The 16,447-nt window shown below is 40.1% G+C and overlaps 1 protein-coding gene across 6 annotated transcripts in view; it reads left to right on the top strand.

Annotated features, from left to right (window-relative positions):
- herc2 (HECT and RLD domain containing E3 ubiquitin protein ligase 2) overlaps positions 1-16,447 on the top strand; it is a 213,929-nt gene that overhangs the window by 48,450 nt on the left and 149,032 nt on the right. For all 6 annotated transcript variants that reach the window (XM_043692293.1, XM_043692294.1, XM_043692296.1 and 3 more), the window contains exons 13-19: positions 618-869; positions 6,763-6,956; positions 7,841-8,041; positions 12,107-12,335; positions 12,655-12,779; positions 15,191-15,369; positions 16,221-16,405. In XM_043692293.1, coding sequence (XP_043548228.1) covers positions 618-869; positions 6,763-6,956; positions 7,841-8,041; positions 12,107-12,335; positions 12,655-12,779; positions 15,191-15,369; positions 16,221-16,405 — 1,365 coding nt within the window. The remainder of the gene's footprint in view (positions 1-617; positions 870-6,762; positions 6,957-7,840; positions 8,042-12,106; positions 12,336-12,654; positions 12,780-15,190; positions 15,370-16,220; positions 16,406-16,447) is intronic.

The raw sequence follows: 16,447 nt of genomic DNA, 5'->3' as shown, positions 1-16,447 counted from the left end.
ACTGCCATCCTTACCGGGTTCGATCAATATGTGACTTCAGGCTTCCAACATGTGCTTGACTGTTAACCTTTTCTGAAGTGGTTCAATAATCACTATCTTTTCGAGGGCAATTCTCAAAAGAAGGTCAATAAATGCAGGTCTTTCCAGAGAACCCGTAATCCCATGATTGAATCTACCAAAAAAAATCGTGGCAATTTGATGACTATTTAGGGTGGTGTTTCATGTCGCAAATTACTATTTGTGTTTGTGCATTGTTATATCATCTGCAAGAAGCACTTCTGACTTTGATCAAGTGTGGTATTTCATCTTCTAAAGGTTAGGTAGTTGTATGGAAGGAGACATTTTCGATGTGATCTATTATTTACAATTGAATTGTTCTGTTCATAGCAGCAATTTTGGCCTACAAGAAGCTACAGTACTTATGATAAGGAAAGATTTGAGACTGGGGTATCTCCTTAGCTGCTGTTATGTACTCATTTTCAGCTCTGGTATCCTTGTACAATAAGAAAAACTTTCAAATTATTTTGTATGAATACTGTTTTATCAGTACTACATTATTTCAAGATCCGTCTGGAAGATTTCTTGAGCTTTTTGTGTCATTTTAAATTTCTGTACAGGTCAAGTATGGTCCTGGGGAGATGGTGACTATGGAAAATTGGGTAGAGGTGGCAGTGATGGCTGTAAAACCCCTAAGTTGATTGAAAAGCTCCAAGACCTTGATATTATAAAAGTACGCTGCGGCAGCCAGTTTTCCGTTGCAATTACAAAAGATGGACAGATTTACACCTGGGGAAAAGGTGATACCCAAAGACTTGGACATGGAACTGAAGAGCATGTGCGATATCCAAAATTGTTGGAGTGTCTTCAGGGTTAGTATTATTTAGTCTCTGCTTATCTCCTGCTAAATCGAATTTCTCATTCATGACTTTGCCTTTTAAATTAGACTGTTCCAGTGGTCTGCAGGCTGATTGTCCTTCTGTTGCCTTTAACCTAACTCAAAGCAAATCTCAATTATCCCTCACCCCTATGATCACTGACCTCCAATAGCTCCTGCTTTGTCATCTCCTCCAATTATTTTTTATTTGTACACTTTTTCCTTTTTTTTCACCTCCCTCCATGACCTTACTTTTCTATATTTCGATAACTCTCAGCCTTGCAACCATACAAACATATTATTTAAATAGGGGGAAATTGCAGAACTCTCTGCAATACAGAGAATTGGTGTCCTTGGACCTGAATCACTAAGTTAGTTTGTAGGTAAATCATAGAATCCCTCTTGTATGGAAAGAGGCCATTTGGCCCATCAATACTGATTCTCTGAAGAGCATTCCACGTAGTCTCGCTCCCGTCAACCTATCCCTGTAACTCTACATTTCCCATGGCTAATCCACCTAACCTGTGCATCCCTGGACACTATGTAGCAGTTTAGTGTAATCAATCTACCATACCTGGACGTCTTTGGACTGTGAGAGGAAACCCACGTGGACATAGGGAGAATGTGCAAACTCCACACAGACAGTCGCCCTAGGTTGGAAACGAACCTGGTCCCTGGCACTGTGAGGCAGCATTGCTAACCACTGAACCACTTTGCCTTATAGCACAAATGAACATTATTGGTTATTCCAAGTGGGATGGAATATAAAAATATACTTTTGGAGTATTGATGAGACCTCATCTAAACTACTGCATTCAGTTTGGTCTCTATTTAAGAAAGGACATAATTGGACATTAGAAGCAGTTCAGAAAATTCACTTGACTGATTCCAGGGCTTTGGGTATTATATTGATGAAGAAAGGCTGGATAGGCAAGGCCTGCACCCATTGGAGTTCACTAAAATAAGAGGCAATCTTGCTGAAATATAGAAGATCCCAAGGGACTTGATGGGGTGCATTTTTAAAGAAAGTTCACTTTGGGTATATGAGAGACTAGAACGAAGGGATGTAGTTTAAAGTAAGGCGATTTTCCATTATGATAGAGATGAGGAAAAATATTTTCCCTCAGGGTCATGAGTCTTAACCAGAGAGTGGGGGAGACATTCAGGGTCAATTAATATTTTTAAGGCTGAGGGAGGCAAATTCTTGGCTAATAAGGGAGTCAAAGAATATTGGGATAGGCAGGAGCATGGAACTGAGGCCACAGTTCGATCAGCTTGACGTTATTGATCACAGAATTATTTCAGTGCAGAAGAGGAGGCCACTCCAAGAGTCATGCCTACACTGGTTCTATTATCCAGTCCATCTCTATTACCTAATGATCTTCTGACTTTTTCCCATATCCCTGCTCACCAATTCTATCCAAAATGGCATCTAATGCGCTCTCGACACAAACTTGTCTCCATCACACTTCCAGGCAATGCATTCCATATCCTAACAATTTGCTGTGTGAAAAAGTTTGTTCTCTGATTACCGTTGCTTTGTTAGTACATCATTTTAAGTCCATGCTGTCTCTTTCTTGTTTTTTCACAAGAGGAAGCAGCTTCATCCTAAACAATTCTGTCCAGCTTGCTCATGAATTTGAAAACCTCAACCTGATCTCCCCATAACCACCTTCTTTCGAGGGAGAGCAATCCCAACTAATTCACTCTATTGAATGGGAGGGCATGTTCAAGGGGCCAAATGGACTGCTCCAGCTCTGAATTCATGTTTGTGGACTCTACTTCTCTAATTTGACCTCCCTTACACATTCCGTTCTTATAAGTTTCAGTATTGGAGTTAGTGGCTTCAGCTGTCAGGGCCCTGAACTCAAGAGTTTTGCTTCTCAAGACCTCTGTTTCTCTCCTCCTTTTAAAAACTGGCTCACTTTAGTAAGTTGTTGGATACCTGGTCTTAGTTTTCTTTTCATGCCTAAGTTTGTTTCAGCATCATGGGTGGTTGATCTTCTTAAATACAAGTTGCTGTTGTTTCTCTGAACCTTCTCAAAATTTGAAAATAAACCTTGCGTTCCCAATGGCTAAAGTAATCAAATTGTTGAATGACTGCATATGAATAATCCAGGTTCATGCCATGGTCTGTGCAGCTTATCTGATTGCTGTTCTGTTATTCCCATTGGAATTTGAGTGCATTGAATGAGGGAAGCATGTCAGGCTGTTTTGTCACTAATTTAAAAACCTGTTGTTTCAGTGAGCTCTCAATGATCAGTGACTCTATAAAATCAGTTTATAGTATCAGATCAGTATTCAGTTTTGAAAATTGCTGATTATTAGTTTGCAGAATCCCAGGGACATTGCAAGAAGTTGTTTGCAAGGAATAATTGATGATATAGCTTTGGGAGGCCCCTTGGAGAAGAGTGACCAAAATGGAATATAATTCTTCATTAAGATTAGATTAGATTAGATTACAGTGTGGAAACAGGCCCTTCGGCCCAACAAGCCCACACCGACGCGCTGAAGCGCAACCCACCCATACCCCTAACCTAACACTACGGGCAATTTAGTATGGCCAATTCACCTGACTGGCACATCTTTGGACTGTGGGAGGAAACCAGAGCACCCGGAGGAAACCCACGCAGACACGGGGAGAACGTGCAAACTCCACAGAGTCAGTCGCCTGTGGCGGGAATTGAACCCGGGTCTCTGGCGCTGTGAGGCAGCAGTGCTAACCACTGTGCCACCGTGCCGCCCACAAAGATGGCGAGTGACTTAGTAGCTTCTGAGGCTAGGATCCTGAATCTCAATAAAGGAAACTAAGATGGTATAGATGCAAATTGGCTATGATAAATTGGGATATGTTACTTAAAGGGATGACGATGAATAGATAACAGAAAATATGTAAGGAGCACATGGATGAACTACCTAGCAAGGGAAATTCAGGATCAAATTAGAGCCAAGGAAGGGGAAGATCTGAGGATTGAGAGAAGCTTAAACTTCACCAATGGAGTACAGAGGAAATGATAATGTGGGGCAGAATAGAAATGAGGGTAAGTTTGTGGCGACCATACAGTCTGAGCATAAAAGATTCTGTAGATACGTGAACAGAAAAAAATTAGTGCAGGCAAATGTTAGTCCCTTACAGTTAGAATCAGTAGAGTTATAATGGGGATCAAAGTGATGGCAAATCAATTAAATACATATTTTGGTCTGTCCTTAAAAAGGAAGATACAAATAAAATCCTAAAGCTGTTGGGAATCACAGGATCCAGTGAGAAGGAGGGACTGAAGGAAATCTGTATTAGTAGGAAGGTGGTGTTGGTGATGTTAATAGAATTAAAGGCTGATAAGTCCCGAGGCCCAATAATCTACGTTCCAGAATAAATAAAGAAGTGGCTTGGAGAAATGGTGGATGCATTGGTGGTCATCTTTCAAGTTTGTATAGAGGCTGGAATAGTTCCTCCAGATTGGAGGAACCCACTGTTTAAAAAAGGAGGTACAAAGAAAACAGGAAATTACAAACCGGTTAGCCTGACATTGTAGTGTGGAAATTTCTAGAATCCATTATGAATGATTGAGGAGCAAAGCACTTGGAAAACAGTGACAGGATTGAACAGAGTAAGCATAAATTTAGAAAAGGGAAATCCTGCTTAAAATATCTACTGGAGTTTTTTGTGAATGTTAATATAAAATTTATAGGGGGGAGTCAGTGGATGCAGTTTACTTGGAATTTCAGAAAGCTTTCTCTAAGGTCCCACAGCAGAGAATAATACTAAATTAAAGCACATGGGATTGAGTGTAGGATATTGACATAGTTAGAGAACTGATGAGCAGACAGGTAATGGATCAAGATAACCAGGAGTTTTTCCGAGTGGCAGGCAGTGACTAGTGGGGTACTGCAGTTATACTGCACACTGCTATTCACAATATATATTAATAAATTAGAGGAGGGGCCATCTCCAAGTTTGTAATTGACATGAAACTGGGTGGGAGTTTGACCTGTGAGGAGGATGCAGGTATTCATCAGTGTGACTTGGACAAGTTGAGTGAATGGGCAAATGCGTGGCAGATGAAGAATAATGTGGGTAAATGTGAGGTTATCCACTTTAGTAGGAAAAACAGGAAGGCAGATTATTATCTGGTGATTAGCTTGGGAAATAGGGAAATGCAATAAGAGCTGTGAGTCCTTGTACATCCGTCACTGAAAGTAAACATGCAGGTGCAGCAGCCAGCGAAGAAGGCAAATGGTATGTTGAGTGGATTCATATGCAGTCACAGGGATGTTTTGCTGCAATTGTGCAGGGCCTTGGTGAGACCACACGTGATGTATTGTGTGTAGTTTTGGTCTCCTTATCTGAAGAGGGATGTTCAGCCTATGGATGGGATGCAGTCAAGATTTACAATGTTGATTCCTGGGATTGCAGGACTGATGTATTAAGAAAGACTGGATCAGTTAGGACTACATTCATTGGAATTTAGAACAATAAGTGGGGTGTGGATCTCAAATAAACCTATAAAATTTTAACAGGACCAGACATGGTAAATACAGGAAGGATGTTCCTGATAACCAGCAAGTCCAGGACTGGGAGTCATAGTCTAAGGATTTTTGGTTGCTCATTTAGGACTAAATATCTTCAACCAGAGAGTGGTGATCCTGTGGAATTCTCTGCCACAGAAAACAATTGAGACTACAGTAATGAATATTCTCAAGAAGGAGTTAGATCTAATTTTAGGCCAAAGGAAATAAAGGGTATGGAGAGAAAGCAGGAAAAGGTACTGAGTTGTATGGTCAGCCATGATCATATTGAATGGTGGGGCAGGCTTGAAAGGCCAAATGGCCTACTTCTCCTAGTTTCTATTTGCTGTATTTCATGGGAGTAGGTGAATCCAGAAAACAAATGTCCGTTTTGCAGTATTACATTTGTGAGTTTGCTGACATTTGTTTTAGCTCCAGATTCATAGATCTGGGGAAGGGGAAGGGGAAAATCTGCCAAGGATGGTCAGAAGATCATCTTAAATCCCAATCTTCCCACTTATATGATCTTATGCCACTATTCAAAGTACAGGGGCATTTTCCTATTGGTCTAATCAACATGCAGTCCTCAACCAATATTAAACAAATATCCAGACATGTATTTTACTGATGTGTGTGAGACTTTGCAGTGTGCAATTTGGCAATTGTAGTTGCTTACATAATCAGTGACTATTTTAAAAGGATTTAAGTTGTCAGGAAGTGCTTTGAGATAGTGATTTTCCTTTTCAGTCGATTTTTGATAACCAAAAGTTCTAATTTTGCAACTAAATGTTTTGCTTATTCTTGCAGAGTAGGAATTATGATGCAAATCTCAGATTTATTTTCTCAATTAATGATTGCAAAATTCTGCTAGTATAGATTTTTTTGTTTCTACTGGAAGCATTGACTTGGTTCAATCTGGAACACTTGTTTCACATAGTATCTGCTTTGAGCATTTTAGTTGTTGACTTGAACAGTATTGCAAAAGAGAGGGGAAACATCTGACCTTTTCTGAGTTTATGATTCAATTTGCAGCTGGGTACAGAGCCTAACCAAAAAATAACTTCTGAACATTTAATCAGACACCAGTTCATGATACGCACATTGCTATTTGAATTACTTGTACAAAAATATACATTCTGATTTGCAAAAGCAGAGGCAGTTTTTAGTATGAATTCATTTTTCTGTCTTGCCTAATGTATGTTTTTGAGACTTATTAGACACTAAAGGAAAGTTGAACAGGGCTTTAGGGTGTTTAATATGTACAATTATTATGACTCCAATTCCATTTGGACGTCCATATAGTCATGTAAACACACTTACATTTACATATTTGTTCAGATGCAAAAAGTATTTGCTTTGTAGGTTACTTTGTTTAATTACAGGTAAAAAAGTGATTGATGTTGCTGTTGGATCCACACATTGCATGGTCTTGACTGAAGATGGTGAAGTTCATAGTTGGGGCAGTAATGATCAGTGTCAGCATTTTGACACTTTGAGGATAACAAAACCAGAACCAGCTGCACTGCCAGGCCTCGATACCAAGCACATTGTTGGCATTGCTTGTGGGGCTGCTCAGGTAAAAAGACATTTGTATTTCAAATGTATATCTGCCTCTGTATCTCTCAGTAACATGTTCTACAGAAATTGAATTTGCACCCTATTTCTTTCTTACTGTTGGATTTCAGTAATGGTGAAAGCATGATATTTTTCTATTTGTCTGTCTATCATTTTTATTTCTGAAATACTTAAGCAAGTTTTCCTGAGTGTTTCCATACTTGGCATTCATCCTGTTCCGCAAGTAGTTAAACAGAATCTGTCCATACTCTTTTTCTTTCAAAACCAACTCTAGCCTATGGCCATCATAGAAAGTGGCAACCTTAAACCTCAAGTTTGAATTTGATGCTTCTCTTAAAACAAAAACCTGTATTTTCTGAGTTGCTTTTAATTGGGTTTTTATGCCCGTTTAAGGTGAGAATCTTTTTGTCAAAATTGTTCTTCAAAATGGGGTGAAAATCATTGAATCAAGTTTTTGCTTTCTCTTGCCAAATGTTTTTTGTTTAAGGTTTTGAACTTCATTGAGTTACATGAGAGATGGGTTGCATTTCTTAGATTTTGACTGAGTGACCATCATTTTTATGTCATGATTTATTGTTAAATGTCAGTATGTTATTTGCCTATTGAGAGCATCATGCCTGAACCTGTAATGTCCTTGGCTAATGTGCATATCATCATATATTTTAATACTCTCCAGCTGATGGATCTAGTCCCTACTTGTGGCTTTTGTTTTATCGGTAATGAAACCTGGTACCTTCCTGGTTCCTTTAGTTCATTTGAACTCGGTAAGACAGCTGAGGGTGATTTGGGTTTTGAGTTGCTAAAGTTACTGACACGTAAACTAAAGCTGACTGTATTAGAGGCACAGTTTGGCTTTATGTATGAAATTATTTTCTGTTGCTTTAGAGCTTTGCTTGGTCTTCGTGTTCAGAATGGTCAATTGGCCTTCGTGTACCTTTTGTTGTGGATATTTGCCAGATGACATTTGAGCAGCTGGATTTGCTATTGCGGCAAGTATGTGAAGGAATGGATGGCACTTCAGACTGGCCTCCACCTCAGGAAAAAGAATGTATGGCCGTTGCAACACTCAACCTGCTGAGACTTCAGGTAATGACATGCCTGTACCTGAATCAAGACCTTTGTTTCAATTCACCAGTTTAACATTTTCTTAATGATAAAGGTAGCCCATTCAGACTGAAATATTCTAATACAAAAGGCAAGTTGAATTCGCCACAAAATTGATTTTTTTTGAAAAATTCTGTTCCAATCCACTCGGAGGCAACATTTTTTAAAATTGGTTGAGTTTCTCAGTAACTGACACAGAATTTCAGGGCATGATTTCTGAGAAAATCAGGTCTGGCAACATCAACCAAGAAAGGTCGAGAGTGGAAGTGCGGGAAATGGGTTAGACTCTGTTACAGAGAAAGAAAGCCAGAAGCACTGTTGTGAAATCTACTATTGTTGGAATAGATGTGAGAAATTGGAAGAATGGAATGGCGTCCTTTCAGGAAACAAGGTGTGAGAGCGTGTAGTTTAGGTAGCAGTGAGAATGGTAGGTAAACAAATCTTAGTAGACAGCTTATTTTCAGAAATGGGAAGAAATCAAGGAGAATGGAGACATGAATAGGAAGGGTTTAGTTGGATATAGGCCAAATACTGGCAAATGAGGCTAGATCAGTTTAGGATATCTGATTGGCATGGACGGGTTGCACTGAGGGTTCATTTCCATGCTGTATGCCTGTATAATTCTATAAGAGAAGGGAAAAGTCAGAGTTGCACCAGGTAAAGCTGAGAAAAGATGGAAATTGGAAGCAAATTGAAGTTCTCATTGTGAATGAGAACTTTGAGGAGTTGGGATACAGGCTTGACCAGATCAAGATAGATGAAGTTGATGGACTGGAAATTTTGGAAAACATTAAGGTTGATGAGTCCCCAGGGCCAAATCAGATTTATCCTAGGCTGCTCTGGGAAGCGAGAAAGGAGGTTGCTAAGCCACTGGCGAAGATCTTTGCCTCCTCACTCTCCACAGGAGTCGTACTGGAGGATTGGAAGGAGGCAAATGTTGTTCCTCTTTTCAAGAAGGGTAATTGGGAAATCCCTGGCAATTACAGACCAGTCAGTCTCTCAGCAAAGTTTTGGAAAGAATTCTGAGGGATAGGATTTATGACTATTTGGCAAAGCATAGCATGATTAAAGGCAGTCAGCATGGCTTTGTGAGAGGTGGGTAATGCCTCACAAATCTTATTGAGTTCTTTGAGGAGGTGACAAGACAGGTTGATGAAGGTCGAGCAGTGGATGTGGTGTATATGGACTTCAGCAAGGCGTTTGATAAGGTTCCCCATGGTAGGCTCATTCATAAAGTCAGGAAATATGAGATACAGGAAGATTTGGCTGTATGGATTCAGAATTGGTTGGCTAAAAGAAGGCAGAGTGGTTGTAGATGGAAAGTATTTTGCCCGGAGGTCAGTGTTGAGTAGGGTCCCGCAGGGCTCTGTTCTTGGGCCTCTGTTCTTTGTAGTTTTTATAAATGACTTGGATGAGTGGTTGAGGGGTGGGTTAATAAATTTGCAGATGACACAAAGGTTGGAGGTGCCGTCAATAGTATTGAGGGCTACTGCATCCTGCAGCGCAACATAGACAGGATGCAGAGCTGGGCTGAGAAATGGCAGATGGAGTTCAACCTGGATAAATGCGAAGGGATGCATTTTGGAAGGTCGAATTCGAATGCTGAATGTAGGATTAAAGACAGGATTCTTGGCAATGTGGAGGAACAGAGGGATCTGGGTGTTTAAGTACATCGATCCCTCAAAGTTGCCACTGCCAAAGTTAACAGGGGGATCAAGTTTAAGAGCCGCAAGGTTTTGCTACAGCTCTACAAGTCCCTGGTGAGACCATACTTGGAATATTGTGTCCAGTTCTGGTCACCCCACAATAGGAAAGATACAGAGGCTTTGGCGAGGGTGCAAAGAAGGTTTACCAGGATGCTGCCTGGACTGGAGGGCTTGCCTAATGAAGAAAGTTCGGATTTTTCTGTCTGGAGAGGAGGAGGAAGAGAGCAGACCTGATCAAGGTATACAAGATAATGAAAGGAATAGATAGTCAATAGCCAGAGACTCTTCCCCAGGTCATAATTTTTGAGATATTATGGGAAAGGAATAGAGGAGATGTCGGAGGTGGATTCTTTACGCAGAGAGTTGTGAATGCATGGAAGGCGTTGCCAGAGGTGGTGGTGGAAGCAGAGTCATTGGGGACATTAAAGCCACTGCTGTACATGCACATGGATAGCAGTGAATTGAGGGGTGCGTAGGTGAAGTTATCTTACATTAGGATTAACCCTTGGCACAACAACGTGGGCCAAAGGGCATATTCTGTGCTGTACTTTTCTATGTTCTAGGGAAAGCAGATGAGAACAAGTAATGGCACTGATAAAGTCATGAATATACTGGAGAAAGAGCTGTGGGAGGGGCCTGAGTTGGACTGACTGAGTATTCTACATACATCACCAAAGATGAGTGTATCTTGGGTCCATCTGGATACTCAAGATAAGACCTCTGACTTGGGAAAGTGAGATAATGGACAAATGGTAAATAAGAACACAAGCTCAGCTAGGCGAAGGAGGATGATAGTGGTGGATGGGAACTGTTTGAGCTGAAATTTGAGGGCGATGGAGAGACGTCTTGGGCTGTCCTGTTAGGAGATAAATGTATACAGGCAGGAATCCTCTTCTGTTCAATGGACATTTTTACCTATTTCCAACTCCAGCTCTCGAGCTGGATCCCTTCATCTGATTTTTTTTCCAGAACTGTTGGCATAGCATTAGCTGCCTGAATTTTTCCGGTCCTACCAGCCAAACTAATCTGTCCCTCTCTGAACTCTCTGTACTCCATTCTCTTAGGTCAAACCCTGACTTGTTTTTAATTGAAACTGCCAGGAAGGGTGGTGCTGTTGTCATCTGACATCCCAGCCCCGATCTTGTCAAGGCTTGGTGCCAGTTCTCAGAAATTCCTTCCTATCTCCCTTGGACTGTGATCTCACTGCTGAGCATTAAACCATTATTTTGAGGCCTGACAATGATTTCATCTCCTCTGAAAATCTTGCCTCTTCAGCTTTCCATCTTATAGTTGTCCTCCCCCTGCCCCACCAAACCACTTACAGCCGTGTTCTACCTTCTTCCTAAAATCCACAAACACAACTGTCCTGATAGATCCATTGACTCAGCCTTATCCTGTCCAACTGAGCTTATTTCTTGTTGATCTGTCTGTTTTCTGCCATTCACCAGTCTCTTCCCACCTACATTTGGGACTCTTCTGACTCCCTTTGTCACTTCAACAATTTCAGTTTATCTGACTCTAACTGCTGTCTATTTTCTGTGGATATGCACAGTTCCTCCACACACACATCCCCCATTGGAACGGTCTGAAGGCTCTTCCTTGAATGTTTTCTGTTATTATTTCTGACCTGACATCTGCAATACTTAGTTTTATATTCACATTTTAAGCTTATTTTTCTACTTTCTTTTATTGATCTTAGATTAAGCTGCTGGCTAATTTAAAAAAAAATTCAGGCTTGAACATATTGCTTTGTTTGTAGACAATAGGTCCCCTGTGTATCACTTCTCACAAGGGTAAATGAGCTGTGTTTTTAACTCAGCTAGGCTTTAAAATGGCTGTCAGTGTAGCTATTAGCGCACTAAAGATTGTTCAGCAGTGCTGCCCAATCACAGAATCACATCTGACAGCAGATGTTTAGTTTCATGTTTTGCAAGTGTGAGCTGGTTGAGTGTTTGTCTTCTGCCTATTACAAAGAACTGAAGGAACGTGCTGTTCGATTTATTCGACCATGTGATGTACAGCTAATGTAGCTGATATAGTAACGGCAATAAAATTCATTCATGTATGTTCATACGTTTGTTTAATTCTGTTGTCAGCACAATTTTTGAATTGATAGTCATATCTTTTTGGTGGCAAATACTACCCACATAGTCATCTTACAAATGCTGCTTTCCAATCAATCAGCACCTTTTTCTTCTGTGGTATTGTCATGATGCTTTGAAATTTGGTATTCTTGCACTTGTCCTGGTTAGTGCGATACATAAACCTACTTTTCTTCAGTAATTTCAAGTTTTGTATGAACAAGTCTAAATATATTATTTCTTTTTATTTTCTATTCTAGCTACATGCAGCTATTAGCCATCAAGTTGACCCAGAATGCCTTGGTTTAGGCATAGGAAGTGTTCTGTTGAATAGCTTGAAGCAGACTGTGGTGACTCTTGCCAGCAATGCTGGAGTTCTGAATACAGTGCAATCATCTGCACAGGCTGTGTTGCAAAGTGGATGGTCTGTGTTGCTCCCCACAGCAGAAGAAAGAGCCAGAGCCCTTTCAGCATTGCTACCTAATGCAGGTAAGCCTGGAAATTCTTTTTCTTACGTGGTGTTGTCCCTGAAAATGGGAAACTATCTGTTCCAAAGCAGTAGGTCTTGAAGTACAATGAAACCCTAACTATGTACTTTCAACTCCAAATTCAATAAATACCCATATGCCTTAACTGATAATGTTTCTAATTAGTGCTGAGCTTTGTTGAGATTTATTCTTTTAGCCTGACTCCATTTCCGTGCGTAAAAGCCCAGTATCTAACCACCATTAAGTCCACTCTGCAAGGACATAAAATTGCAAACGTGTTGTGCATATTCAGCATTAATTTCATTTTATTGATCATTAAGTTTCAGGGAATGAAATGAATGTAAGTCCAGGCCGTCGATTTATGATTGATCTTTTGGTGAGCAGTTTGATGGCGGATGGAGGCTTAGAGTCGGCACTGAACGCTGCAATTGCAGCTGAAATCCAGGTAAAAATGAGCATTATGTATGGAGTATCTCTTTATTCAGAGGTAGTTTCATTTGTTTTCTGATTTAGGGTGTACGTTTGCATTGACATTGTTACTTACATAGAATTCAGAGACCCATTGACTCATAAAAGGAGGCAAGAATTCAAATCCTCATGTGATGGAATTTAAGCTCGAACAATTAAGTCAATCTAGCATCAGTAGTGGCGACCATGATTGCCAGAAAACCCGTCTGGCGCATCAATGCTCTTTTAAGGGATGATATCTGCCATGCTGACCCAATTTTGCTTATGTGACTCCATACCCACAGCAATGTGGTTGACTTTTAAGTGCTCCTCTGAAATGGCTCAGCAGTTGTAATCGGGTAGGTGGTTTATCAGTTGGGCTGAACATTAGATTCGATTAGATTCGATTAGATTCGATTAGATTCGATTAGATTCGATTAGATTACTTACGGTGTGGAAACAGGCCCTTCGGCCCAACAAGCCCACACCGCCCCGCCGAAGCGCAACCCACCCATACCCCTACATTTACCCCTTACCTAACACTACGGGCAATTTAGCATGGCCAATTCACCTAACCTGCACATCTTTGGACTGTGGGAGGAAACCGGAGCACCCGGAGGAAACCCACGCAGACACTGGGAGAACGTGCAAACTCCACAGTCAGTCACCTGAGGCGGGAATTGAACCCGGATCTCTGGCGCTGTGAGGTGTTAGCCTTGCCAGTAAGCTCATATTCCATTTATGCATTTTTAAAAATCCACAGGACAAGAGCTTTGTTTTTGTTTTTCAATTTGAAACTTGTCATGGAACTGATTAAAAGATGGATTAACATAACCAAACAGTAGAATTAGTGATGACCTTTTAATCATTACATAATTTTTCTCCATCGTGTGTTTAGTCCATTTCTTTTGGATTGCTTTTGTTGCGAAACTAACTTTACCATGTTTTCCCCTTCAACTTTGCTTTTGTTCAACACTAATCACTTATCTCTCTTTATTCTGTCTCTTACTTCAGTTTGATTATTCTTCCACCTATACCTCATGATTGCTGTTAATCATGTAACTGTCTAAATTTGCTGTAGTAAATGATTTTTTTCAGTATTTTAATAGGAAGGAGTGGTCTTTTCCAGGTTGGCAGGCTGTTGTGAAATGCTGCAAGGATTAGTACTGGTTTCTCAGCCCTTTACAGTGTATATTACTAACTCAAAATTTGTTAATTTTAGTGGGAAAGTAAGTTGCAAGGAAGGTGTGGAAACTGCAAGCTGATATAGGATGGTTAAGTGAATGAGCGAGAGCATTGAAGATGACACATAGTGGGGAGAAGCGTGACATTATTCATTTTGGCAGAAAAGCAGAATGCTTTTAAATGGTAAGAGACTGAGAAACATGAGTGTTAAGAGAGAGTTTGGTGTCCGTGTACATGAAACAAAAGAGTTAACATGCAAGTATGGTAAGCAATTGAGAAGGCAAAATGGTATTTTGATCATAGTTGTTGTACACATGGAGTGATCTTGTGAAGAAACTTAAATGTACCTTGTTTTGGGAGCTAGGATTTTAAGAGAATTTTGCTGTCTGTGTTGGAGTGGACATAACAGTCAAAGGTGTTTTGATACAGCTAAAGTGTTATGGTTAGCCTTGATGAGTTTTGGGGTTGGAGTCTCATTGCAGTCTGTGGAGTAATTGGGAGTGGAATATGAACCAAGTGTAGATGGGAGATTGAAGTTCAGATTATTTCTATGGAATATATGTAAATATTTTCTTCTAGCCATCTAAAAGGGGTACGATTGAGGAGAATGGACAAGGTGAATAGAAAGCAGCTGTTGACCCTAATGGAAATGTGAAAACAATGGAGCATAACCTTAAAGTGAAAGGCAGGAGTTTAAAGGGGATTTGAGGAAAAGAAAATTCAACCTGATGGAGTGGGAATTTTGAATGCACTGCTTGGAAGGATAATGGTGTGAAACCTCACAACCTTTAAATGTTTTTGAATGAGCACTTGATATATTCTAATATTCGAGGCTATGGGGTAAATGCTGGAAAGTGGGACTCGTGTTGCTTTTGTCAGTGCAAACTCATTGGGCCAAAGAGCCTCTTATTTACTGAATAATTCTGAGAAAACATCAAGTTAACTGTAAATTCAAGTAGAAAACAACAGTCTGGCATAGTTGGAAGCAAGAGAAACAAAATTAATGTTTCAGGTTGATAGCCCAGACCTAAAATGTTAACTTTGTTTCTCGCTCTACAAATGCTATCTGATCTGCTGAATATGTCCAACATTGTATTTTTAGTTTAGATATTTGACATTGTGGTAAATTGACGGATACATTTCAAACAGATGGGTTTCTCTTGATGATTGACAATGAGCAGCAAATTTGCAATTCCTGTGTTCTTCTGAATAATTTTGTTTTAGGACATAGAAGCAAAGAAGGAAGCCCAAAAAGAGAAGGAGATAGATGAACAAGAAGCCAATGCTTCAACACTCCATCGGAGCAGAACACCATTGGATAAGGATCTCATTAATACTGGCATATATGAGTCTTCTGGGAAACAGAGCTTACCACTTGTTCAACTTGTACAGCAGTTATTAAGGTACTGGTAAAATTCTGTTTCGTCTTTTCATTGTTTTGCTCGCTGTGCAGAGCTATATAAGCTCAAATGTGGTCCAAGAGGCTTAGATCATATTCCTATACTTCTCCCAATTTGAAAAGATGTTGAGAAATTTTGAATTGATTCCAGGTCAAGTAACATCTCAGTGTTGGCTGATAGATGGATAGGAGGAGTTGAGAAGAATAGAAATAAGCTAGAGTTGGCCGCTGTCTAGATTCCTATGAAACCTAACACTGTGCTTTCAGATGTTGTTGAGTGATGGTATATAGATCAGAAACAGTTGTGATGATGTGAAGGTACTGGTATTGGACTGGGGTGGACATAGTCAGAAGTCACATGTTTATAGTCCAACAGGTTTATTTGAAATCACAGGCTTTTGGAGCATTGCTCCTTTGTAAGGTGAAGTGAGTGTGGGAAACAGTGGTGTTTCAAGGATGTATCCTTGGGGGACACTAATCATGGTGCCGCAGCAGGAAGTGTAGCCATTGTAAATGTTTGTTTGGCACAGTTAAGTAGATCAGAATGGAACTAGGTCCCACTTGAATGGGAGTGAAACAATTATGGGAGATCGTGTAATCAACCACATTAAATGCTTCCCACAGGTTTATCAAGTACATTAAGAATTGGGCTTAGCTGCGATACTTTGTGTGAATCCCAACCCTGTGTATGAATGGTATCTGTTGGTAAGATGATGGAAAACATCTAGTATCCAGCCAGCAGTAGGCATCTTAGAAAGTAAACATGAAGAAACAATATTGGAATGTAAAAAAAGGAAGGGGAAAAAGAAAACAGTGTAATTAAAAAAAAAAACTATTTATCTTTTATTTTTAAAGAAACATTGCATCACAGAGCATTGCTAAATTGAAAGATGTCACACGGCACATTTCTTCTTCTTTGGACCATGAGCACTTCAATCCGGAGAGGTCAGCTTCTTTGGATCTGTTGCTGCGATTTCAGCGTCTGTTAATCAGCAAACTTTACCCAGGTGTAAATTTCAGTTATGAGACCAATGGATACAGTGAGTAAACTTCTAATAAACGTCTTTCCTCCTCAGTTCAGC

Source organism: Chiloscyllium plagiosum, chromosome 6 (genome assembly GCF_004010195.1).
Source record: "Chiloscyllium plagiosum isolate BGI_BamShark_2017 chromosome 6, ASM401019v2, whole genome shotgun sequence".
Lineage (NCBI taxonomy): Eukaryota > Metazoa > Chordata > Chondrichthyes > Orectolobiformes > Hemiscylliidae > Chiloscyllium > Chiloscyllium plagiosum.
The sequence above is the reverse complement of the archived record's forward strand: the minus strand, read 5'-3'. Positions and strand labels throughout refer to the sequence as shown.